General features: G+C 41.8%; 2 protein-coding genes across 3 annotated transcripts in view; one reads left to right on the top strand and one right to left on the bottom strand.

The window, feature by feature from the left end:
• The first annotated feature begins 4329 nt into the window (after positions 1–4329).
• The window catches only part of LOC129823697 (ATP-dependent zinc metalloprotease YME1L1-like), a 33862-nt gene continuing 10782 nt past the window's right edge, over positions 4330–27409 (top strand). The window contains exons 1-15 of one of the 2 annotated variants that reach the window (XM_055882604.1): positions 4330–4544; positions 16190–16318; positions 18343–18523; positions 20551–20649; positions 21170–21268; positions 21625–21731; positions 21978–22128; positions 22496–22579; positions 23120–23293; positions 23766–23918; positions 24110–24242; positions 24686–24748; positions 24927–25039; positions 25412–25567; positions 26498–26649. In XM_055882604.1, coding sequence (XP_055738579.1) covers positions 4512–4544; positions 16190–16318; positions 18343–18523; positions 20551–20649; positions 21170–21268; positions 21625–21731; positions 21978–22128; positions 22496–22579; positions 23120–23293; positions 23766–23918; positions 24110–24242; positions 24686–24748; positions 24927–25039; positions 25412–25567; positions 26498–26649 — 1827 coding nt within the window. In that variant the 5' untranslated portion in view covers positions 4330–4511. The remainder of the gene's footprint in view (positions 4545–16189; positions 16319–18342; positions 18524–20550; positions 20650–21169; positions 21269–21624; positions 21732–21977; positions 22129–22495; positions 22580–23119; positions 23294–23765; positions 23919–24109; positions 24243–24685; positions 24749–24926; positions 25040–25411; positions 25568–26497; positions 26650–27409) is intronic. The other variant, XM_055882605.1, reaches the window with a different exon arrangement.
• LOC129823694 (mucin-2-like) lies at positions 5552–15193 on the bottom strand. Its single transcript, XM_055882602.1, has 2 exons — positions 14995–15193; positions 5552–10423 (listed from the first exon to the last, which is right to left on the bottom strand). The coding sequence occupies exon 2, from the start codon at positions 10386–10388 to the stop codon at positions 7197–7199; it is 3192 nt and encodes a 1063-aa protein (XP_055738577.1). The 5' UTR covers positions 10389–10423; positions 14995–15193; the 3' UTR covers positions 5552–7196.

The raw sequence follows: 27409 nt of genomic DNA on the forward strand, positions 1-27409 counted from the left end.
GGGTCGTATGAACACCTTGGTCGGCGTTCCAGCGGTGTATCTGATCTGCGCATGTCCCAGCAGCCGAGCGAGCCTCTCTTTATCTCGGGAACTACTGAATGTAGGCGTAGTAGAAGTAGTTTTCAAATACAAACGTTATAAATCAGAAATCAGAATCAAATATGCTTCCCAAAAATAACATGTTCCTTGTACTTGAACGTTTATGTTGATTGCCGACTTTCTGCATTTATCAGTGCCATCAGTTAACCCGATTTCAGATGTGTCCATGTAAGTGTAAGAGGATTGTTCTTCTTGCAAATCATGTAAACGTTTTAATCTAAATATTATATATATATCTGTCTATACACAATAATCGCATTATTATGTGCATGTAACCGATTGCTGGGAAAATGCGCATATTTTATAATATTCCCATGAAAATCTGTCGCCGTCGCCAATTGGATGGAAACCTAGCTACTGACACAGAACCCCTATACAGGCGATACAATGTTCAGTAGGGGTGGTACTCTTGAATTTAGTCTTCTCCAGACAGAATGCAGGTGGATGTTATATTTAAAAACTCTCCACCCATCAGGAATGAATGAAGAATTGTTATTGAAGTGTTTTCTGTAACTTGTATACTGTATCTTATTGGTGTTCGATACCGCCATCTAGTGGTCTCAATAGCTCACTTTTCTATTACAATCCTGTGTTATTTATTCTGAGGAAATGTTCACATGGTATATGTAAAAGCAATAATTTATTATATTTTTCTGTCTGCATTAGTGCATTTTGTATATGATCTAGATCATGCATTATATTGTACTAGATACTGTTTCATAGATTTTATGTATTTTCTCGCTCGATCATGTGACATGCAATTATCCTTGAAATACAGTAGGGGAGAGGGGGGTACCTATTCATTTGAACAACTGAATGCCTCCAACTGAAATGTGTCTTCCGCATTTAACCCAACCCCTCTGAATCAGAGAGGTGCCGGGGGCTGCCTTATTCGACATCCACGTCTTTAGGCAGAGTTGCACAGAAAAAAGCCATATCTTAGACTGGCCAATAAAAAGAAAATTAAGATTGGCAAAAGAACAGACACTGGACAGAGGAACTCAGCCTAGAAGGCCAGCATCCCGGAGTCGCCTCTTCACTGTTGACATTCAGACTGGTGTTTTGTGGGTACTATTTAATGAAGCTGCTAGTTGAGGACTTGTGAGGTGTCTGTTTCTCAAACTAGACACTCTAATGTACTTGTCCTATTGCTCAGTGTGCCCCGGGGCCTCGCATTCCTCCTTATATTCTGGTTAGAGACAGTTTGAGCTGTTCTGTGAAGGGAGTAGTACACAGCGTTGTACAAGATCTTCAGTTTCTTGTCAATTTCTCGCAAGGAATAGCCTTTATTTCTCAGAACAAGAATAGACTGACAAGTTTCAGAAGAAAGTACTTTGTTTCTGGCCATTTTGAGCCTGTAATCGAACCCACAAATGCTGATGCTCCAGATACTCAACTAGTCTAAAGAAGGCCAGTTTTATTGCTTCTTTAATTAGACAAGTTTTCAGCTGTGCTAACATAATTGCAAAATGGTTTTCTAATGAACAATTAGCCTTTTAAAATGATAAACTTGTATTAGCTAACACAACGTGCCATTGGAACACAGGAGTGATGGTTGCTGATAATGAGCCTCTACGCCTATGTAGATATTCCATAAAAAAATCTGCCATTTCCAGCTACAATAGTCACTTACAACATTAACAATGTCTACACTGTATTTCACTGTATTTTTATTTTAATGGACCAAAAAAAGTGCTTTTCTTTCAAAAACAAGGACATTTCTAAGTGACCCCAAACTTTTGAATGGTAGTGTGTGTGTATTTATATATATATATATATATATATATTTATATATTACATTTACATAAATATTCAGACCCTTTACTAAGTACTTTGTTGAAGCACCTTTGGCAGTGATTACAGCTTTGAGTCTTCTTGAGTATAACGCTACAAGCTTGGCACACCTGTATTTGGGGAGTTACTCCCATTTTTCTCTGCAGATCCTCTCAAGCTCTGTCAGGTTGGATGGGGAGCGTTGCTGCACAGCTATTTTCAGGTCTCTCCAGAGATGTTGAATATGGTTGAAGTCTGGGCTCTGGCTGGGCCAATCAAGGACATTCAAAGACTTATCCCGAAGCCACTCCTGCATTATCTTGGCTGTGTGCTTAGGGTTGTTGTCCTTTTGGAAGGTGAACCTTCACCCCAGTCTGAGGTCCTGAGTGCTCTGGAGCTTCACCGTAGGGATGGTGCCAGGTTTCCTCCAGACGTGACGCTTGGCATTCAGGCCAAAGAGTTCAAACATGGTTTCATCAGACCAGAGATTCTTGTTTCTGAGAGTCTTTAGGTGCCTTTTGGCAAATGCCAAGCGGGCTGTCATGTCCCTTTTACTGAGGAGTCATTTCCATCTGGCCACTCTACCATAAAGGCCTGATTGGTGGAGTGCTGCAGAGATGGTTGTCCTTCTGGAAGGTTCTCCCATCTCCACAGAATAACTCTAGAGCACTGTCAGAGTGACCATCAGGTTCTTGATCACCTCCCTGTCAAGGCCCTTCTCCCCCGATTGCTCAGTTTGGTCGGGCGGCCAGTTCTAGGAAGAGTCTAGGTGGTTCTATCCTTCTTCCAATTAAGAATGATGGAGGCCACTGTGTTCTTGGGGACCTTCAATGCTGCAGACATTTTTGGTACCCTTCCCCAGATCTGTGCCTCGACACAATCCTGTCTCTGAGCTCTACGGACAATTCCTTCGACATCATGGCTTGGTTTTTGCTCTGACATGCACGGCCAACTGTGAGACCTTACATAGACAAGTGTGTGCCTTTCCAAATCATGTCCAATCAATTGAATTTACCACAGGTGGATTCTAATCAAGTTGTAGAAACATCTCAAGGATGATCAATGGAAACAGGATGCACCTGAGCTCAATTTTAAGTGTCATAGCAAAGGGGCTGAATACTTATGTAAATAAGATATTTCTGTTATTTGATTTTTATACATTTGCAAACATTTCTAAAAACCTGTTTTCATGTTGTCATTATGGGGTATTGTGTGTACATTGATGAGGATTTTTATTTATATTTAATCAATTTTAGAATAAGGCTAACTTACATTTTTTTGAAAAAGTCAAGGGGTCTGAATACTTTCCAAAGGCACTGTATTTAATAGCAATTAACACGTAGGAGTGACAGACAGGCAGAGTGATAACAGACGAGCACAAGGAGAATAAGCAAAGACAGTGACAGAGACCGACAGACAGACATTGTCAGCAGAGAAGATGCAGAGACAGACTGCACAACAGGAAGGCAACAGAGGCGCTGTTAGTGGTAAGTTGTATCGCCAGTGGTGCTTTTACATGTTGTATTTGTCTTAAACATGAGCTGGTTAAAAAATGAGTGTTTCACCGTCACTGGTGCAGTACAAGTTGAGAAACGCTGTACTATAGTTGCCTATGTTGTGTCAGTAGCATTACAGTCTTGTGTGAGGGGGGTGTACCTGCACGATTGTACCTGCTCATTAAAACCGAAAAATAGGAACAAGTTCAGTAATTGGCATAAGGTCAATTTGAGGTCTACCGTTTTTTAGTTCCTATTGTTAGCAGGGATATGAATTTACAGATAGTGCGACATTAGATTCAAGAGGCACTATCATTCCCATTCATTGAAGACGAGATCTTGTTTACCTTTACTAAACTAGGCAAGTCAGTAAAGAACAAATTCTTACTTACAATGACAGCCTAGGTACAGTGGGTTAACTGCCTTATTCAGGGGAAGAACACAGATTTTTACCTTATCAGCTCGGGGATTCGATCTTGCAGCTTTTTGGTTACTTGCCCAATGCTCTAACCACTAGGCTATCTGCCGCACCAAAAACCTCTAGCATGTTGATACAAATCTATCAGGAGCATGAATAAAGTTTGAGGGATTTTTTTTAAAGGAAAGAATATTACTCTGTGTATAGTTGCCAAAGTAAATGTGCTTTGCAAGAGCCTGTGGGGACCAAAAGTTTTATATGGACTGGTCAAATATTATTATTAATATTTAGTCATATTTAGTGAGATTTATATTTTCCACAAATGTTGTGATAAGCCTAATTTGTATTTCGGCTACTATATCATTTGGATTGGTATGTCATTGATATGCAATCTTGCCCTTTTTAGATGTAGCATGCATTGACCTAAATAATAATATAAATTATCCATTGATTCAGGCTAGCTATATAGCTTGAAAATATGATGTTTATCTCATGGAATCATTGCATTCATACGTACAGCTAAGCATTTACCCCGGTTGTCAATGTAAAATATCCGGTTGACCTTTATAATTAGCCGCTTTCATTTCGCGAACTTCACGAGCAAACTGAGTGGATGGCTGGACCGCACACTGGACAGGAGTTTCAGTGAAGGAACGAGAAACAAGGGCATATCGGAAAGGATCCTCTAAACACATTGTTGGCCTGTCTAGAGAGCGATATTGGGAATGTTTTCCTTGTCAACAACAGTCCAACCACAGGTAAAAAAAAATAATTAAAAAGTAGCTAGCTAGCTTACTTCAATGTGTCAGCTAGCTAGCCATTAACAGTAGTGAAGTGTTGTTTACCAGTTAACGTTAGTCAGTAAATAGCTAGCCATAGTTATGCTAAGTTAATCTTAGCTAGCTGTCAATCTTTTATTCGCAAGTAGTGATGTCTATGTAACGGTGGGTAGTGCTGTTGAACCCAAATTATAGTTGTTGTGCAGTTTGAGGGATATCTTGTACATTTCAAAAGGTTTTAAAACGTAATTTCACCTGCCCACGGCCGTTGCTAGCTTGACGAGTTAACGTTATCTAGCTAATGTGTGTTACTGCACAGAACTCGATGTTAAAAAAACTGCGTCAGTTAGTGTGGCGCTAACGTTACCCAGGGTTTAATGGTCTCCTTGGGTAGTTGCAGCAATCTAGCTAATTCTCACAGCTAAATTAGCTATTTGAACGTTACGTCAAGCCAACTGCTGGCTAACGTTACTTCACAACTGAGAAGAAACTCCTGAAATGTAGCTAGCTAGTTTATGCTACTATTACGGAACAGCATGCTAGGTGGACAGCATGCTACATGGCAGCGAGGTCTGGACCCGACATGGATCAAGATTGAGAGGCAGCCAGGGGTCTGCAGAATAGTATCCCAAGAGCCTTTATTTTAGTGCAGTAGTGCTCTAGGGGAGGCTATAGCTAGCTGGCTGAACTTGATGACTGATTTTGTTATTTGTGAAATAATGTAGCTAGACAGTTGTTGGTTTTGCGGCACATGTGCAGTCTGTTCTGTTTTGATCCTCATGAGTAGACAGACTGTCACCTAGAGGGCTGCTGGTGTCAAATGCCAGGTACCGTCTCCTGCTGGTGTGCCCTTGAGCAAAATATTTTACTCACACACAGCTCCAGGGGCGGCTGGATGAGCTGATATTAGCCAACTGACCACAATCTGATTTTCAAACATGTTTGATACACTCGAAAGCCATGTACTGAATAAGAACTTAAGAATGGACCTTTTTGCTTTTTATTGAGATTTAAAAACCATCAAATGTAATACGTCTGACATTTTACTGCAGTAAACTTACACAAATTAGTCACTGAAAACAACTCATTCATACTACCCTCAGACATTAAAATATCACCGACAGACGATAACATGATTCTAGAACATTTTGACTAGAATGTGAAGACTCAATTGAGACTAACCTAGAAAAATCTCACACAAGCTGCCCCGTTTGAAATGTTACTCTCCTCTGGGTCCAGTTTTCCAAAAGCATTTCAAGGCTACGTTCATGAGAACCATAGGATCCTATGGCTCTAACTATGAACTTAGCCGTAAGATGCTTTTGGGAAACTGGGCCCAGGTTCTATCAAAAAGTAGTTTTTTGACTGACAGCCAACAAAATACAGTAGTCTAAATCCTAAAGATTTGAGTAATGTTGATAAGAAAACTACAAGGATAATATTAGTGAACAAAACCCTCAAAGAAGTGAATATCTGTATGTCTTAATGGATACATTTTTAGGGATGTTGAATTGAAAGTTGCACAGTCCAGATAACAATAACCATTTTAACCCCATAAAAAGGGGAATGCAATATCTACACTGAACAAAAAATAAAAATTCAACAAGAGGTACAGTTCATATAAGGAAATTAGTCAATTCAAATAAATGAATTAGACCTTTTTTTATCTATGGATTTCACATGACTAGGAATAGATAAGCATCTTTTGGTCACAGATACCTTTAAAAATTAAAAATAAAGCAGAGGTGTGGCTCAGAACCAGTCAGTATTTGTCTCATGCAGCGTGACATCTCCTTCGTATAGAGTTGATCAGGGTGTTGATTGTGGCCTGTGGAATGTTGTACCACACCTCTTCAATGGCTGTGTGAAGTTGCTGGATATTGGCGGGACCTGGAACATGCTGTTGATCCAGAGGATCCCAAATGTGCTCAATGGGTGACATGTCTGGTGAGTATGCCGGCCATGGAATAACTGGTACAGTTACAGCTTCCAGGAATTGTGTACAGTTCTTTGCGACTTGGGGCTGTGCATTTTCATGCTGAAACATGAGGTGATGGCGGCAGATAAATGGCACGACAATGGGCCTCAGGATGTTGTCACTATCTCTGTGCATTCAAATTGCCATCGATAAAATTAAATTGTGGCAATAGCTCTGGTGAACATTGCTGCAGTCAACATGCCAATTGCACACTCAACTTGTGTGACAAAACTGCACATTTTAGTGGCCTTTTATGTCCCCAGCACAAGGTGCACCTGTGTAATGACCATGCTGTTTAATCAGCTTCTTGATATGGCACACCTGTCTGGTGGATGAATTCATCTTAGCAAAGGAGAAATGCTCACTAACAGGACTGTAAACACACCTTTTGCACAATTTGAGTTGCTTTTTATGCGTATTTAAAATGTCTGGGATCTTTTATTTCAGCTCATGAAACATGGGAGCAACACTTTACATGCTGCGTTTTATATCTTTTTTCTGTGTATGTTCATGACAGTGATCACCCTAATAGGCCACCCTCATCTGATCATGTAGTTTTCTATCAAAAATTAGGCTATATTGGCACACGCATCTTTATAAACTAGATAAAGGGGTACCGTCGCTGGCTGGGCTGTCGCCAAACATCATCCTGCTTATGGCACCGATAAAGCTATTACAGTCACTGGGGGTAACTGGCTTCTTGGTGACTTCTCTATATTCTTCCCTGTTTCATTTTCTTCATCCACCCTCCCCGTTTCATCTTCCTGATCACTTTCTTCTACTGGTGGAAATCCTGCTTCATCTGTTTTTTCTTTGGAGTGGAAGGAGCGTTTGACTGGAGGTTCACTGTTGGCCTTATCCTGCTCTGCCTTCCTCTTAACTTTGTTTGCTGCACCAGGGGGACGGCCCCTTTTCCGTGGGGGACCATCATAGATGGGGGACTTGGTGGCAGCCTCCGTCTTGCGTGGGCGACCTCTTCCCCTGGGCTCAGTGACTGGAGGATCATCGCGTGTATAGATACGTGGCCTTCCGAGTGGCCGCCTTGGTTGGCTTTCCAGTTTCTTTCTATCCTCTTCCTCATTGGGTGTTAGGATCTTCCTTATCGATTCAACTTTACTGGGCCGGCCACGCTGTGGCTTCCTCATCACCTTCAGCATCTTGGGTTGTGTAAACACTGATCCTTTAGGCCAACCTCCCTTAGGTGTTATGTGGCTAACGCCTAACTTGGAAACGGATCCTTTCGGCCTACCTCTCTTAGGTGTTATGGGGTTAGCCAGTAACTTTGAGACCGATCCTTTAGGCCTACCTCTGTTAGGTGTTATGGGGCTACCCAGTAACTTGGAGACCGATCCTTTAGGCCTACCTCTGTTAGGTGTTATGGGGCTAGCCAGTAACTTGGAGACCGATCCTTTAGGCCTACCTCTGTTAGGTGTTATGGGGCTACCCAGTAACTTGGAGACCGATCCTTTAGGCCTACCTCTGTTAGGTGTTATGGGGCTAGCCAGTAACTTGGAGACCGATCCTTTAGGCCTACCTCTCTTAGGTGTTATGTGGCTAGCCAGTAACTTGGAGACCGATCCTTTAGGCCTACCTCTCTTAGGTGTTATGTGGCTAGCCCAGAGAAAGCTAGTGGGGTCACTGGGGGTAACTGGCTTCTTGGGGTTTTCTCTATATTCCACCTTCCACTTTTCACTCTCTTGATCCACCCACCCGGTTTCATCTTCCTGATCACTTTCTTCCACTGGTGGAAATCCTGCTTCCTCGCTTTTTTCTTTGGAGTGGAAGGAGCGTTTGACTGGAGGTTCACTGTTGGCCTTATCCTGCTCTGCCTTCCTCTTAACTTTGTTTGCTGCACCAGGGGGACGGCCCCTTTTCCGTGGGGGACCATCATAGATGGGGGACTTGGTGCCATCCTCCGTCTTGCGTGGGCGACCTCTTCCCCTGGGCTCAGTGACTGGAGGATCATCGCGTGTATGGATACGTGGCCTTAGTTGGCTTTCCAGTTTCTTTAGCTCTTCTTCCTCATCTGGTGTTAGTATCTTCTTTGGCCTACCCCTTTTCAATTGAACTATACTGGGCCGGCCATGCTTATCAAGGGAGAGGTCAACCACTTCTCGAGGTCGGCCTCGCAGCTGCTTGCCAGTCTCCTTCAGCATCTTGAGTTGCGTAAACACGGATCCTTTCGGCCGACCTCTCTTAGGTGTTATGGGGCTAGCCCCTAACTTGGAGACCGATCCTTTAGGTCTACCTCTCTTAGGTGTTGTGGGGCTAGCCCCTAACTTGGAGACCGATCCTTTAGGCCTACCTCTGTTAGCTGTAATGGGGCTAGCCAGTAACTTGGAGACCGATCCTTTAGGCCTACCTCTGTTTGGTGTTATGGGGCTACCCAGTAACTTGGAGACCGATCCTTTAGGCCTACCTCTATTAGGTGTTATGGGGCTAGCCAGTAACTTGGAGACCGATCCTTTAGGCCTACCTCTGTTTGGTGTTATGGGGCTACCCAGTAACTTGGAGACCGATCCTTTAGGCCTACCTCTGTTTGGTGTTATGGGGCTACCCAGTAACTTGGAGACCGATCCTTTAGGCCTACCTCTGTTTGGTGTTATGGGGCTAGCCAGTAACTTGGAGACCGATCCTTTAGGCCTACCTCTCTTAGGTGTTATGGGGCTATCCCCTAACTTGGAGACCGATCCTTTAGGGCTAGGTGTTATGTGGCTAGCCAGTAACTTGGAGACCGATCCTTTAGGCCTACCTCTCTTAGGTGTTATGTGGCTAGCCCAGAGAAAGCTAGTGGAGTCACTGGGGGTAACTGGCTTCTTGGGATCTTCTCTATATTCCACCTTCCACTTTTCACTTTCTTGATCCACCCACCCGGTTTCATCTTCCTGATCACTTTCTTCCACAGGTGGAAATCCTGCTTCCTTGCTTTTTTCTTTGGCGTGGAAGGAGCGTTTGACTGGAGGTTCACTGTTGGCCTTATCGTGCTCTGCCTTCCTCTTAACTTTGTTTGCTGCACCAGGGGGACGGCCCCTTTTCCGTGGGGGACCATCATAGATGGGGGACTTGGTGGCAGCCTCAGTCTTGCGTGGGCGACCTCTTCCCCTGGGTTCAGTGACTGGAGAATCCTTGCGTGGATAGATACGCGGCCTTCCGAGTGGCCTTAGTTGGCTTGCCAGTTTCTTTAGCTCTTCTTCCTCATCTGGTGTTAGTATCTTCCTTATCGATTCAACTTTACTGGGCCGGCCACGCTTCTTTGGGGAGGGGTCAACTGGTTTTCGGGGTAGGCAAGCCACTGCGAGGCCGATCACCTTCAGCATCTTGGTTTTCATAAACACTGATCCTTTAGGCCTACCTCTCTTAGGTGTTACGGGGTTACAATTAGACAAAGCATTATCTGACTTGGAGACAGATCCAATTTTGGGCGGCCTACCCCTTCCCCTTTTAGGTGTTGAGGGGTTACCATTAGACAAGGATTTATCTGACTTGGAGACTGATCCCTTTTTGGGCGGCCTACCCCTTCCCCTTTTAGGTGTTGAGGGGTTACCATTAGACAAGGATTTATCTGACTTGGAGACTGATCCTTTTTTGGGCGGCCTACCCCTTCCCCTTTTAGGTGTTGAGGGGTTACCATTAGACAAGGATTTATCTGACTTGGAGACTGATCCCTTTTTGGGCGGCCTACCCCTTCCCCTTTTAGGTGTTGAGGGGTTACTATTGGACAAGGCTTTATCTGACTCCTCTTCACTGCCAGCAACATCTACCTGCACTTCAGAATTGGTTGCCTCTTCTTCCACTTCCATTTTAATCTCCATTCCTTCTATTATTTCATCTTGGTTCAGTGCCATTCTCCGATAGACCTGTGATCTTCAGGTGCAATCCACTGTAAAAGACATTGACATGGTTACTTATAAATAAAAAGATGTAAATTGCCCTGAAACGAAAGACAAATCTACCCAAATATTTTTTCTTCTCTGATTCCATGCAATTCTATTAGGACAGCAATAACATAAGTGATTTGAAATCGGATATCATTAAGATGGTCGACCGATATGGTTTGTGGTAAAGGCTTACCTAACCATAGTTAGGTTAAATAACTACACTTTTTATAGGGTTGGTGTTCCCACACGGCCATATTTCCATGTTAGAGCTTGTTTGCGGAAAACAGGCAGACATGTACCTGTGCTAATTGGCTATCTACGTCTCCCAACACCTGTGTGTAAATGGAAGACTGATGCCACAATTGTGTTGTCACTGAAAAATGTGTTAACAGTGTACAGTAACTGTATATTTAGCATTTGATTATTTTGTGGTATGAAAATAGAGGGCTTTATTTCTAGAACCGTACCGCAATTGAGAATCGATTCATGTTTAGATGGGAGTATTTGGTTGTTTTGGCTGCCAGAGCTAATTTGCCTCTAAACAGAACATGTAAGGTGTTTGGACTATAAGGTGTAATTTTCAGGGTGGACTCAGCTCCCCCGAATGCAACACAAGTCGAACTTGAGGGGGCTCTAAATAATGCTAATTTACCACTGTTTAAAATACAGTGGTAAATGTTTTAGTTGTAAATATGGAGAGGGGGTGGGGCGACTGGTTTTAAACCATTTATATCCACGTGGCTGCACAAAGTCTTCCTGTCCATGAATGGTACTGTAGAATTCTATCGCTGGCTAGAAAGCGGCACTGTCAACTTGGCGCTGAGTTTCAGCCCAAGCTGAGCTCCTTTTAAAAACGCATAGATTTTCCTTTACTTCCTAGTTTGCCATGCATCCTTGATTTAAAAAATATATATATTCCAATGCATTAGGTTAATCTGTTGATTCATCATTGTTTGCTTTTGTCAGTCAGCTGTTTTAGAGCACTCATTGCTTTGTTATTCAGGTGCTCCATGGATATTAATGTTCAGAAGTTGATATTTAGACAACTATACTCCCAATGCTGAGCCAATCCATTCAACAAGTATATGTTAATGACAGTAGGCCTATAGTAGGTGACTCTTTCTGTTAGAACCATTCGATTTTGCAATGGCATGGGCCTTCATTATTTTGGATGATGAAATGTTACATGGGTATAGTTACACAGTGCACTTTCCGAGATCTCCAAGATCCAGAATTTATACAGGGTTTAAGTTCAGTTGTTAAATGCTTAATAATGACATAACACTCATTAATGTAAGGAAACAAAGGTAGCATTCAATGAATGAATTATGGACAACTTATGAACTAGGGTGTAAACTTGTTTTTATTCAACTGTTGTAGGCCTTTTATATTGAATGTAGGCTACCGGTTTGTGTAAAATTGTCTAGTCTGAGGGTAGGCAGTGGGTGTAGGACTAGTGGAGGGTAAACTCCATTTACACACCTTTTTCAGAAAAATGCATTGAAAGTATAGGGAGTGTTACTTTTCCCCCCCACCACGACCAGTATTCAGTTTACCCACCAATGGTCCCTCATTTTTTCCGGCACTGAGCAGATTTCAGGTCTGCTGAGAGCAAACCTGAACATTGAAAATTCTGCACATTTTACTGTGAACAACTGAGGTTGTACCCGCGTTAAGTTACAACTAACAGTGGCCAAGTAGGCTACTGTGGCTATTTGATCGTAATGTAGGCCTACCATCAAAAACAATGGAGAAAAATGCATCCCATAATATTTTAACATAGAACAGCTATTTATCATTCAGCCTACAGTTGCAGCCAATGTGTGGTGTTCAATGAGGCCTACATTACATGAGACTGAAATTAACAGAAAAGAAATATGCAGGGCTTGACATTAATCCTTCAGACAAGGAGGTGACTGAAAATGTTGTTAAGATGCAAGGAACCACTTTACATATTAAAATGCATTTAGTATTCCTATACCATTAGAGAATCAGACAAATTATGCTACCCTCTGTCTATTGGCTACTTAGCTTATTCAAGCATGTCTCAAAATTCAAAACTGCCCCTTAAGACAAAGTATTTTATCTGACTCGATTTTTCAAAGATGTCTTAATATATAGGTTTTGTACACTTGTAAGAAGCAATCACTGCCCTATTGCTGACTACAAATGATCGTTAACTGGGCTAATAACTCACCAACTAGCAAAGGATATGAACAAAATGTGCACACATGGCTACATGCAGATCTCACTTTGATCTCAAAACAAGTGCATCTACTCACAACCGCTCATGCTGTAAACCCAGTCCAGTTCAATGCAAATGGCACAGACCCATATGGCTATGGTCTATTTGCAAATAGGCCTACTGCAGCTCTGGTTGTTTGTGCCGCACCAGTCTACGGGCTAGTCGTGCATATCAATGCAATAGAATCATACTCCGATATGTTCTGCCAACAACATCTCTTGCATAGTTTTGTTTCAGTCTGTTGCATTGAAAGTGGCTAATATTGCGTTGATTCGACAGGGAAAACTCTAGAAAAGTGGTCACCGACCTTTGAGTTAAGATCACGGAGTCAAAATGCAAGCCAGGATCTACCCCCCAGATTTTCTTTTAAACATTACTTAATATAAGCCCATGCAACATTAACCAATTAAAAATAATACTGTATCAGGGCCTCCCGGGTCGCCCCACCAGAGACTCTGGGTTCGAGCCCAGGCTCTGTCGCAGCCAGCCGCGACCGGGAGGTCCATGGGGAGACGCACAATTGGCCTAGTGTCGTCCGGGTTAGGGAGGGTTTGGCCGGTAGGGATATCCTTGTCACCTCAACCTCCCTTACCAAAAAGGGACATATCTTCCAGATGGCGAAACTCAAGTCGCACAGCATTATGTCTACCTCATGCACAAATTCATCTTGTTACTCCTATGAACCAAGAAAGTTAAATATATATCCTCTTAAAAAACACCCAAGCCGCTAATAATAACAGAAGCATATAAATATACTTTTCTACTCATTCATTACTGCTGCACTGCTTGTTGTAGAGCTGAATGGAAATAGGAATTAAGCAACTTGTGGCTTATAAAAGTGTTGAATACAATGTTGACAGTGCTGAGTAAGAACTTAAACATGAAATCAAACGGCACACCTTTGCTGTATTCGTTGAGTCTCTAGTCATAGTTTTGAAATCCCACAGTATCAACTTTGCCTTAGCTTTCTTTTATGCCTGCTACGTTACTGCAGACACTCATCTGAGCCATCCGTTTGGCCAGCGGTAGGCCTATAGTGCACCTGATTTGCTCTCTGGGCCCACCGGGAAGGCAGAGTTTGTACCTTCAGATACATGAAATGTTTAAAAATGGCAACAGTTCGCTGAATCGGATGCACCTACCGAAAACAGCCCGAGATGAATAAAATAAATAGTAACAAGGCTTTATCGGTTGTTGTTTTTTACAGAAATGTTTGGCAATCGATTAGGAATGCATTGGAGTTCGACCGCTGCTCTGAGTGAAGTTACATCTTCGTGTTTCTCTGTGGGATAATATTCGTGCGCGGCAGTCCCGGGGATACAGTTTAGAAATTGTTACCCACCAAAAAAAAACGTTTAACCACTACTACACCTTCTACCAGTAGGCATGTTTGAAGTTCATGGTAATACACATTATAAAATACAATACACATAATCTAGTCTAATACATTTTCCCGGGACAGTTACAGTCCCATTTCAGGTCGCCCGACTTTACAAGTAACATTTGTAAGCAAAACTGAACCATTGATGTTGACTTAAACAATATGAGCATAATCAATGGCAATCGCCGAGAATGTCAATGGGGACACTTCTTTGTGTTTTGTAAACAGATGTCTTTCTATTCATATGAAATGGCGCGAATATACATACAATGCACTGATTTGATGCTGGGTAAAGTTTACTTTAAGTGTTTGACAAACATTAAGAAGACTGGTTGTGTTTATGCCATTTAAAAATATATATAAAGTAATTGTTGACGTCTTTATTATTAGGCCCATGAGATCACGAATTGCACGATGTAATTCGCACTGAACATTAGCATGATAGCTAACGTTACACCATGTTGATGTTAATTATGATATCAAGTGCCTTTGCATGGCATAAATGTCTACATTGTGTTATTCTACCCACACAACACACGTATTCCACAAGCAACAAAGCAGTATGATGAGAAAAGGCTTATGCATAAGCCCGGTTTGCCAAACGTAAGTTTCTCCAACGTTAACGCTACTGATGTTAGCGAGCAGCTAACGTTCGCTAGCAAGACCACATATGCAAGGGGAAACATATGTGACCGACGTTAGCAGGCTAGCCAGCTCGTAGCGTTTTTAACCTCAGTGCCGCCAGAATTGTAGGTTACACAAAAGTGTATGGTAGTAAAGCTAGCTGTAGTCAGGTTGGATAATCAATTATGCTAGCTAGCTTGCTACGTTTGCTAGTAACACGTTAGTTACATTAAGTCCTTGATTGCATTTTTTTTTGTAACCTTTATTTAGCTCCTTGATTGCTAACGTTAGTTGAGTAAAAATACACGGCATTCATGCATTACCTTGGGAAAATCCTTCGTTTCACCACACGAAGCTCTATAAATGGTTCTCTGTCGTTGTTATTAGCTACCACGTCTGAAGGAAAACATCTTTCCAACCGTATTTGAATTTGCAACCGCTTCCGGTCCACCCAAGGTTCATTGAACTAAGTGCAAATTATACATTTTTTTTCCATTTCCGATTCCACTACAGACAAAGGGGGTTCGTTATCAGTATCTTTGCTGCTACTTTGTTCTTCTGTGGGGTTTCATGACGATTGGCGTGATTTTGTTCTGCTCACAGTATTTACTGGATACTGGTTACTTTATATGAGATATATATACCATAATCACTGATGGGGAAAAGTACCCAATTGTCTGAAATTGTCATACTTGAGTAAAAGTAATGATACCTTAATAGAAAATGACTCAAGTGAAAGTCACCCAGAAAGATACTACTTGAGAAAAGTCTAACATTATTTGGTTTTAAATATACTTTAGTATCAAAAGTAAAAGTATACATAATTTCAAATTCCTTATATGAAGCAAACCAGAAGGCACCATTTTCAAAACCTTTTAAAAATGTACGTCTAGTCGGGGCACATTCCAACACTTTGACATAATTTACAAATGAAGCATTTGTGTTTAGTGAGCCCGCCAGATCAGAGGCAGTAGGGATGACCACGGATGTTCTCTTGATAAGTGCATGAATTGGACCATATTCCTGTCCCCCTAAGCCTTCGAAATGTAACAAGTACTTTGGGTGTCAGGGAAAATGTATAGTATAGAGTGTATAGAGTAATGTATAAAGTAAAAAAAATATATATATATTTGGAATGTAGTGAAGTAATAGTTTTCAACAATATAAATAGTAAAGTACAGATTCCAAATCTGTGACTAATGTAGTACGTTGAAATATTTTTACTTAAGTACTTTACACCACTGACCATAATTAAAAAAAAACATGTATTTTCATAAATAACTTGTCGATGCTTTCTGCTTATTCAACCTAATATGTAAGCTATGTGTCCTTACTTCTCCCTTTTTTCCTTCCTTACTTGTTTCCCTACTTTCCTACAATAAGATACTTTGGGAGAGTCCCACCATTGTGCATGAATTTGTGTTGTGGTACACCGTTTTAAATTGGTCTTGTAGTTTCATACTAAACAGCAATTAGCGTGTTTGAGCTGATGTCTTCCTGTTGTGTGTTGCCTGGCAGGTCACTGTCCCCCTGAGTCACCTGATCAATGCCCTCCAATACCTGAAGACCGCAGTGGGCAGCAGCAGTGCCGCTGCTAAACCTCAGCATAGAGAGCATGCCTCGGAACAGGACTTGCAGAGCACAGAGGTAAATGCACATGTACACGGCCTACAGCTTGCAGATCTGCAAAGCAGCTGGCAATACTGTTCTCTTCAACTGTCATGGGCAGCCTAGCTATATGGAAAACAAGTGGATTTCTGTATCCATAAGTGGCCATATACAGTGCTTTCGGGAAGTATTCAGACCTCTTGACTATTCCATATTTTGTTACGTTACAGCCTTATTCTAAAATTGATCAAATATTTTTTTTTTCTCAATCGACACACAATACCCCAGAATGACGAATCGAAGCAGGTTTTTAGACATTTTTGCTTATTTATTACAAATAAAAAAAAGCAAATGCCTTATTTATATATGTATTCAAACCCTTTGCTATGAGACTCGAAATTTAGCTCAGGTGCATCCTTGAGTTGTTTCTACAACTTGGAGTCCACCAGGAGTCCAATTAAATTGATTGGACATGATTTGGAAAGGCACACATCTGTCTATATAATGTCCCACAGTTGACAGTGCACGTCAGAGCAAAAACCAAGCCATGAGGTCAAAGGAATTTTCCGTAGAGCTCCAAGACAGGATTGTGTTGAGGCACAGATCTGGGGAAGGGCACCAAAACATTTCTGCAGGATTGAAGGTCCCCAAGAACACAGTGACCTCCATCATTCTTAAATGGAAGAAATTTGGAACCACCAAGACTCTTCCAAGAACTGGCCGGCCGGCCAAACTGAGCAATCGGGGGAGAAGGGCCTTGGTTGGGGAGGTGATCAAGAACCTGATGGTCACTCTAACAGAGCTCTAGTGTTCCTCTGGTGGAGTGCTGCAGAGATGGTTGTCCTTCTGGAAGGTTCTCCCATCTCCACAATCAGGTCTTTATGGTAGAGTGACCAGATGGAATCCATACCTCAGTAAAAGGCACATGACAGCCCCCTTGGAGTTTGCCAAAAGGCACCTGAAGACTCTCAGACGATGAGAAACAAGATTCTCTGGTCTGATGAAACCCAGATTGAACTCTTTGGCATGAATGCCAAGCGTCACATCTGGAGGAAACCTGGCACCATCCCTACAGTGAAGCTTGGTGGCATCATGCTGTGGGGATGTTTTTCAGGGACTGGGAGACTAGTCAGGATCGAGGGAAAGATGAACGGAGCAAAGTACAGAGATCCTTGATGCAAACCTGCTCCAGAGCACTCAAACTTGGGCGAAGGAAACTCCCCGAATATAGGTGTGCCAAGCTTGTAGCGTCATACCCAAGAAGACTTGAGGCCGTAATCGCTGCCAAATGTGCTTTAACAAGGTACTGAGTGAAGGGTCTGAATACTTACATAGATGTGATATTTCAGTGTTTTTTTATTTGTAGTAAATTTGCTAAAATTTCTAAACCTCTTTTTGTTTTGTCAAAAAGCTATTTAATCCATTTTCGAATAAGGCTGTAACGTAACAAAATGTGTTAAATCAAGGGGTGTGAATGCACTGTGTCTGTAACCTTTGAAACGTTTGAATCCTTTTAAAATGTAATATCATTTGTGGATTCAAATAAAGCGTGTTCCTGTATCTTATATATACCAGTACTATATTGTTATCCTTTTGTGTATATATATTTTTTTGACCTTTTATTTAACTTGGCAGGTCAGTTAAGAACAAATTATTATTTTCAATGACGGCCTAGGAACAGTGGTTTAACTGCCTTGTTCAGGGGCAGAACGACAGATTTTTGCATTGTCAACTCGGGGATTCGATCTTGCAACCTTTCAGTTACTAGTCCAACACTCTAACCACTAGGCTACCTGCCGTGGTTATTGTGTGTGTGTGTGTGTGTCCGTCCATGTGTGTGTACCTGTACTTTATATATACCAGTACTATACTGGTACCCTGTGTGTGTGTGTATAGCCAAGTTATTATGTGGATTTATTCCTTGTTATTATTTTTCTATTATTTCAACAAACAAAAAAAATCTCTGCATTGTTGGAAAGGACTCATAAGTAAATATTTCACGGTTAGTCTACACCTGTTGTTTATGAAGCATGTGACAAATAACATTTGATTTGTATGTGTAGCCCACGTGGAGCCTGAGGGACCTGGGCCTGTCTGACCTGGGCGTGGGGCAGCTGGATGAGCTTATAAGCGCTATATTACCACGTCTGAGTCAACAGGGGGCGCTGTCCTCATCCAGCCCCAGCCAACAGGCCTGGAGGACCTCTCACCTCTCCTCACATTCCTTCTTCCACAACAAGCATGGTGAGGCGAAGAACACGTCTACAGTTGAAGTCGGAAGTTTACATACACTTTGGTTGGAGTCATTAAATCTCATTTTTCAACCACTCCACAAATTTCTTGTTAACAAACTATAGTTTGGCAAGTCGGTTAGGACATCTACTTTGTGTATGACACAAGTAATTTTTCCAACAATTGTTTAGACAGATTATTTCACTTATAATTCACTGTATCACAATTCCAGTGGGTCAGAAGTTTACATACACTAAGTTGACTGTGCCTGTAACAGCTTGGAAAATTCCAGAAAATTGTGTCATGGCTTTAGAAGCTTCTGATAGGCTAATTGACATAATTTGAGTCAATTGGAGGTGTACCTGTTGATGTATTTCAAGGCCTACCTTCAAACTCAGTGCCTCTTTACTTAACATCATGGGAAAATCAAAAGAAATCAGCCAAGACCTCAGAAAAAAAATTGTAGACCTCCACAAGTCTGGTTCATCCATGGGAGCAATTTCCAAATGCCTGAAGGTACCACGTTCATCTGTACAAGCATTAGTACGCAAGTATGAACACCATGGGACCACGCAGCTGTCATACCGCTCAGGAAGGAGATGCGTTCTGTCTCCTAGAGATGAATGTACTTTGGTGGGAAAAGTGCAAATCAATCCCAGAACAACAGCAAAGGACCTTGTGAAGATGCTGGAGGAAATGGGTACAAAAGTGTCTTATCTACATAACCTGAAAGGCCGCTCAGCAAGGAAGAAGCCACTGCTCTAAAACCGCCATAAAAAAGCCAGACTACGGTTTGCAACTGCACATGGGGACAAAGATCGTACTTTTTGGAGAAATGTCCTCTGGTCTGATGAAATAGAACTGTTTGGCCATAAGGACCATTGTTATGTTTGGATGAAAAAGAGGGGTGCTTGCAAGCTGAAGAACACTATCCCAATCGTGAAGCATGGGGGTGGCAGCATCATGTTGTGGGGGTGCTTTGCTTCAGGAGGGACTAGTACACTTCACAAAATAGATGGCTTCATGAGGGAGGAAAATTATGTGGATATATTGAAGCAACAGCTCACAACATCAGTCAGGAAGTTAAAGCTTGGTCGCAAATGGGTCTTCCAAATGGACAATGATCCCAAGCATACATCCAAAGTTGTGGCAAAATGGCTTAAGGACAACAAAGTCAAGGTATTGGAGTGGCCATCACAAAGCCCTGACCTCAATCCTATAGAAAATCTGTGGGCAGAACTGAAAAAGTGTGTGCGAGGAAGGAGGCCTACAAACCTGACTCAGTTAAACCAGCGCTGTCAGGAGAAATGGGCCAAAATTCACCCAATTTATTGTGGGAAGCTTGTGGAAGGCTACCTGAAACGTTTGACCCAAGTTAAGCAATTTAAAGGCAATGCTACCAAATACTAATTGAGTGTATGTAAACTTCTGACCCACTGGGAATGTGATGAAAGAAATAAAAGCTGAAATATATAATTCTCTCTATTCTGATTATTTAAAAAAAATAAAAAAAATAAAGTTGTGATCCTAACTGACCTAAGACAGGGAATTTTTCCCAGTATTAAATGTCAGGAATTGTGAAAAACTGAGTTTAAATGTATTTGGCTAAGGTGTATGTGAACGTCCTACTTCAACTGTATATAGATAATGACTATAGTAACCCTACGAAATTAATCTTGTACGAATTATGAGCTTAATGCTTAATAAACATGATCTTTGTTTTTGGGAAACTCACCCGGTAATTGAACAATTAACTTTAACCCGATTTCAGATTTATTTGAGTTTAAATCGTCTTTTGTGTAGGGCCCATATCAAAGGGTGTGTGGGGTTTGACTGCATGCAGTATAGAATACATATGATGCGCTTATGATAAGTGTTTTTTTTTTTTTTTTGTATAGCACTGATTGATGTCTATTATAGAATTAATTTAGTATCGTATTTCTATGAACTAGTTGATTTTTGAGACACAGAATCACTAATTAAATCCTAACCATTGGGTTGAATGTGCACATCCAACTCTCCTTCCATTGTCCTTGTAGGGTTCTCTGTTGGTAAAATGGGCACCTCCTACCCTGTTTTCTGCAAACAGATCCCTTCCCCTCTTCAGGCCGTTTGTACAGAGCTCCGCTATTGGCCAGGTAATCAAAGATCATTATATTATTTTGTAATTAAGTGACTAATAAATATCCAGCAAAAATCCCAGCGCATTTCTCCTGCAAATGCAAGTCGACGTCAACAGTGGCATATGCTTGTGACAGACATTTTAAATGGGAGCCTATTCTACCGTTGCTATTGGTCTATTTTAGAGGAAGAGTTCATTCAATGAAATGGAGGGCAGGGTGTTTGTCTGCTGTTTTGACAATCACTCACCCATATTTGAGTGTGATCATGAACACCTAAAGTGCATTCATATTTACCAAAAATCTTTCTACTTAGAAATGTGTCGTTTTGATTTTGTTTGTGTTGAACATACAGTATGTGTCCTTGTTTCCAGTGTGGATCCAGAACAGAGGTTTTAAAACTCTAGGGAAACACAAACGACTGCAGGCAGGCTTTATTTCTATGAACTAGTTGATTTTTGAGACACAGAATCACTAATTAAATCCTAACCATTGGGTTGAATGTGCACATCCAACTCTCCTTCCATTGTCCTTGTAGGGTTCTCTGTTGGTAAAATGGGCACCTCCTACCCTGTTTTCTGCAAACAGATCCCTTCCCCTCTTCAGGCCGTTTGTACAGAGCTCCGCTATTGGCCAGGTAATCAAAGATCATTATATTATTTTGTAATTAAGTGACTAATAAATATCCAGCAAAAATCCCAGCGCATTTCTCCTGCAAATGCAAGTCGACGTCAACAGTGGCATATGCTTGTGACAGACATTTTAAATGGGAGCCTATTCTACCGTTGCTATTGGTCTATTTTAGAGGAAGAGTTCATTCAATGAAATGGAGGGCAGGGTGTTTGTCTGCTGTTTTGACAATCACTCACCCATATTTGAGTGTGATCATGAACACCTAAAGTGCATTCATATTTACCAAAAATCTTTCTACTTAGAAATGTGTCGTTTTGATTTTGTTTGTGTTGAACATACAGTATGTGTCCTTGTTTCCAGTGTGGATCCAGAACAGAGGTTTTAAAACTCTAGGGAAACACAAACGACTGCAGGCAGGCTTTGAGCGTCCCATGGAATCAGATGGCTTTACACCCTCCTTTATGAAGGTGAGTCCCCCGGTTTGTCTGTACTCTGGTCATCCTCCGGAGAGAGTACCTGGGTCTTGTTCATTAGGCCACACCATAGAAAAATGTTAGAAAATGTTATACAACGGAAAATGGGGGGGGGGGGGGGGGGGGGCGTATTTTTATTTCTTATTTGACAAAGACGAATGTTATCTCCCAGATGTTTTCCTACTGAACATGCCCCTGGTTGTATTGTAAACATATCTGACTGTTTGTTGTCTCGTGCAGGGCCTCCTGACGCGTGATAAGGGGATGGAGGTGGAAACCTTGGACACGCTTATGAAGAACAAGAATATCCCCGATGGGCAGCAAGATTCTTTCAAGACCGGGTTTGCTGAGGGCTTCCTGAAATCCCAAGCTCTGACACAGCGCACACAAGGCAAGTGTACACTATACAACACTACACTACAAGACCAGGGTCATGCTCAGTAAGACACATGGCTAAACGGTTTGAAACAGAAAACCAAAACGGGTGTTCTTAATGGAACAGCTCAGGTAGTACCTCCTTCGTTTCACAACATTGTCTCATGTTTCTACTGCCTACTAAACATTACCTAGGTGTACGTTATCTTCCAGAAAAATGAAAGTCACCAGCTCTACTCTTTTTGCAGTGAGCATTTAAATGACCACGGTTTCAGCGTGTAGGCCCTGAAGTCTCACTGGAACAAGAGATGCATGCCCGCCTTTCATTTTTTTTTTTTTTCGTATTGAATGAAGGTGGATTGAAACTCCCATCTTCTCTGCAGACTCTCTGAGGAGGACGAGGCTGGTCCTGCTGGTCCTGCTGCTCCTGGGACTCTACGGCCTCTCCAAGACCCCCTTCCTATCGGGTAAAGGCTCCTTTTCATTTTGTCCTTCTCTCTAATCAAGCTTGATGTCCCTTGCTCTAGCATGCAGCTTGGTGTGTACTTTTTAAACCCACAATATGTAGCTTGCATTTTTAGTCAAACTACACTCGTCGCTGCAGAGGGTCAGGCCAGGAGAAACGTAAACCAGTGTTCTATTCATACACAGTCCATGAGTGACAGTTTTTGAAGCTGTATATTATCTGGTTGAAGTAACATCCTTTAAGTTAATGGGTAGCCTATGTAATTCATTCATTCAAATGACAGTTGAACAGCATCCCAGATTGAGCCTTTAGCACTTTGCTGATGCGTTCAGAATTTACACACAAAAAGCATGTTCACCAAATTGGATGAGTAATCAAGATAACTTGATGATAATAATAACATTTTTTTTTTTTTTGTTTACCGAATGCTTCTAAAAGATGGTGATTTGTTGCCAAACTAAAATATATCTAACCATAACTAAGAATGCTTTCTGCATCCGAGCAGTGTGATTTCGAACCTTAATCTAACCGTTCTGGACAGTACGATTCCAAACCACATCAGGCCTGGACTCAGCGGTGGACCCTGTCCACATGAAGAATGTGACGTTTGAGCACGTAAAAGGGGTGGAGGAGGCCAAGAATGAGTTGCAGGAGGTGGTGGAGTTCCTCCGGAGCCCAGAGAAGTTCACCGTCCTCGGAGGGAAACTGCCAAGAGGTGAAGTAGAGCGTCAAGCTCTTTTATGGCCTTTAGTTGATCAGGGTTGTGTTCATTAGGCACCGAATAGAACAAAAAAACTGACTGGATCAAGAAGAACTACGTAGATTTGTCCAGTAAGAAACGCTCATTTTTGTTTTCTGTTGCAAAATGTTAAAAAGAAAATTAAACTGTTTTCGTGACCTAATGAACACAACCCAGGTGTAGACTGACTGAACAATTCTGAATTAAAGAAGTTTAGGCAGGAATGGATGGAAGATGAAAATGGTGCCATTAACTTTGTTGCCACTTTAATTGGCTATTTCTTACAGTTAGTTACATGTCTTATTGTTTACTTCCACATTGGATTTCAATCTAATATTTTAGAGTCAATATTCATAAAAAACGGTCTACTTTGTTAGGTGAATATTGTATTACTGTATATTACCTATTACAGTTTTTCTTAGCTCTCTGTCTGTCTGTTTGTGTGCAGGGGTCTTGCTGGTTGGCCCTCCTGGTACTGGGAAGACTCTGTTGGCCAGAGCCGTGGCTGGAGAAGCCAACGTCCCATTTTATTATGCCTCTGGCTCGGAGTTTGATGAGATGTTTGTGGGGGTTGGAGCCAGTCGCATCAGGAACCTCTTCAGTGAGTCTCCTCTTCAAGTCTGCCCTTATTCCTGGCTTCCCAACCCTGTATATTGTAATTTTCAGTCTTTGGGGGAAAAAAAGAAAAAAAAAACCTGGTTGCAACAATGGTATTGTCATAATTTATCAACTGTATATCTGAGACCCCAGCCCTAGACTTCAACCCACCCTCTCTATACATTACATCTGCAGAGGAAGCCAAAGCAAATGCGCCGTGCGTGATCTTCATTGACGAGTTGGACAGCGTCGGCGGGAAGAGGATCGAGTCTCCCATGCACCCCTACTCCAGACAGACCATCAACCAGCTACTGGCTGAGATGGACGGGTATGTTTCCAACGGGTTCTTCTGGGTTGTGTTCAGTGAGGAGAAACGTTTTATAAAACAAAGCCAAATCGAGGATCTACGCGAGATTGTCCAACAAGAACACAGTTTCTTTTTAGTTGCAAAAATGTTTCCCGTATGAAACACGACCCTACTTTCTATGTGGAGAAACGTGACATCCCACTGGGCACAGATGTCATTTCAACGTCTAGTTCAACAACAAATGTCAGTCATTGGATTTCGGTTAAATGTTGGGAGAAAAAAATCCCAGAATTCCTGTTGACTTTATGCAAATCCAATCAGTTTTCCACATTGATTCAACTTCAACGCATATTTAAAAAAATATATATATATGATGTGGAAACAACATTGATCCAATCATTTTTTTTACCCCAGTAGGATGGATACACTGACTTCCCTGAACGTGTGTCAATTGTCGCCCGCAGGTTCAAACCAAACGAAGGGGTCATTATCATTGGAGCGACAAACTTCCCTGAGGCTTTGGATAAGTATGTTAAGCTTTATTCATCTCATGTTGCTCAATGAAATGTCTTTTTTTAATCTTTTTTTTATTTTATTTTTTTATTTTTATACAGGGTTTCATTAGTTGACATGAATACATATTGACTTGCTAAGTTAAAACAAACCTAAAGTCAGTGAAGCTCTGTCGCTCCCTTCCCTCCTTAGTGCTCTGATTCGACCGGGACGTTTCGACATGCAGGTCACCGTCCCCAAGCCAGATGTGAAGGGGCGCACAGAGATCCTCAACTGGTACCTTAGGAAGATCAAAGTAGACCCTGGTACGTGAGCAACATACATGTGTGACCTATGTTGATCATAGCTTGAGTCTATTGCCGATGAGCAATAGTTTCACACAAGGGAATCTGCTGGGCTAATAAACTATAGCTATATGAGAATCTACAGTGGCAACATGCTAATGGTTGTATGCTAATAGACTATGGCTAATGGATACATGCTAATAGCTACATGCTAATGGCTGCATACTTGTAGACAATGGCTATATGAGAATCTGCAGTGGCAACATGCTAATCGCTGCATGCTAATAGTATATGGTTAGATACTGAAAGAGAAGAACATGCTAGTAAGACACACCATAGTTGACCTAGCTTAGCTGTACCTATTCCTGCTAACGACCTGGCTTCCTCATGCAGATGTGGAGGCTGGGATCATCGCCAGGGGAACAGTGGGCTTCACCGGGGCCGACCTGGAGAACCTGGTCAACCAAGCGGCTCTGAAGGCGGCGGTGGATGGCAAAGACATGGTGACCCTCAAAGAGCTGGAGTTCGCCAAGGACAAGATCCTCATGGGTGAGCTCTGCTGTAGGAATGGGGACGAAATAGATATATACTCCTGTATCACAAATCATGCCCCAGCCCCAACCTCCTAGCCACCTGTTTAGATCTGAGAGGATTAGATGGGTGTAAGCAATAGGGTGGTAGCCCATCTTGCTCTCTGATAGGCCAAGTGGAATTGCCACCATGTCGCTTATACCTGAGCCTCATATACCCAGACTTCTCACAGTAGTTCGAAAGCCTGGGTAAGTAACTCGGAAAGTAGTATCGTGGAGTTCGGAGTCCAGGTAGAAACTAGTGACCCTTTGCCACTATCAAACCGATCAAATTTTGAATGTGGGTGGAGTTCCAAAGAGACATTTCAACAACAAAAAATCTGACTTGCAACAAGCTAGCATGCATTAAGATACAGAACGAATGCTGCATAAACCGAGTCGCAAGGAAATGCCTCTCCTGAGGGGAAACATCATTTCTACTTATAGACAATCAAATGCCAGTGCTGAATGCCACAGGCTCTCTGACCGCTCTCATTCAAACAACAACAAAAATCCCTCCCAAGTTTTCTGAGCAAAAAATGTATACATGTAAAAAACAATATGGTATTTTTTGGGGGGTGGGGGCATAAAAGACTAAAAACACCAGGAAATCATCTCCCAAGAATTCCCAAGCCTTAGAGAGAGACACGTGATCGTATACAAATGTAAGCAAGGTTTGAAATGATTATGTTTTAGTCAAATATTATATCTGTTTGGGCTTATTGCCGTCAATTTGCATTTTATTTTTTAATTATGTTCCGGCCCACCGTCAATCCACTCGAGAACCGTCACGCTGCTGAATCTAGTTGATAATCCCTGACGTAAGGGTTAGGAGTTTATTTGGGATTCGGGGATCTTTGAGCAGGTTTTGGAAATCGACTCTTCTAGCGGTCTCGCTTCCCTCCCACAGGCCCAGAGAGGAGGAGTGTGGAGATAGACAAAAAGAACAAGGAGATCACGGCGTACCACGAGTCTGGCCACGCTATCGTGGCGTACTACACCAAGGATGCCATGCCCATCAACAAGGCCACCATCATGCCCAGAGGACCTACGCTGGGTCATGTAAGTAGGACTTGAAATTTAAAATCTATATAAAACAAGAGGGGTAGGGAGGGCTACAGACCAGTAGCACTTCTCTGTACCACTGTACTATAAGCATTTCACTGTACTGTTTACACCGTGTCCTGTGCACTAAGGTTATTATACACACACACACACACACTCACACATCTCCCATCCTCTCACCTCACCGTTTTCCCTCAATCCCAACAGGCTGTTGTGACTTGGATTTAAAAGGAATAGCACAGAGACTGGTGCAAAGAATATGGTTGAAGGAAACTCTCTCACCCATGTTTATACCAATCCAATGCTTTTTTACTTTAGTAGTACATACCTGTAAGAAGAATCAAGTTAGCTAGCTGATTTTTTTTTGTTGTTAGGCCTAGCTTGTGTATCACTATCACTAGCTATTTGAAACATTGCCATCTCTTGGCCGCATTTACCTGCCACAGTAGCTTGAAAATCAATGGTGTAAAACCTTAGCATCAGCAATCTATCTATGTATTGGCCATTGAGAGGCTTTGAATACTTTCAGGATAAAAAAAGAAAATATTTATAATTTTAAATTTGGTTTGTTTTTCTAACATAATATTATTTAAAAGTAAACATTAAGGTGTATTAGAATAAAATAATTTTAAAATAAATAAAATAATTTTTTTACAACCGAGGACCAAGATGTGTATAAAGCCATCCAGGGTTTATATACATCATTGTTGAAAACGCCCCAAAAGCTTGAAAACCCGATTACATTTTTGCCCTAATT

Source organism: Salvelinus fontinalis, chromosome 26 (genome assembly GCF_029448725.1).
Source record: "Salvelinus fontinalis isolate EN_2023a chromosome 26, ASM2944872v1, whole genome shotgun sequence".
NCBI lineage: Eukaryota > Metazoa > Chordata > Actinopteri > Salmoniformes > Salmonidae > Salvelinus > Salvelinus fontinalis.

Excerpts from the sequence above, each read along its gene's own strand:
- LOC129823694 (XM_055882602.1), bottom strand. The coding sequence starts at position 10,388 with ATGGCACTGAACCAAGATGAAATAATAGAAGGAATGGAGATTAAAATG.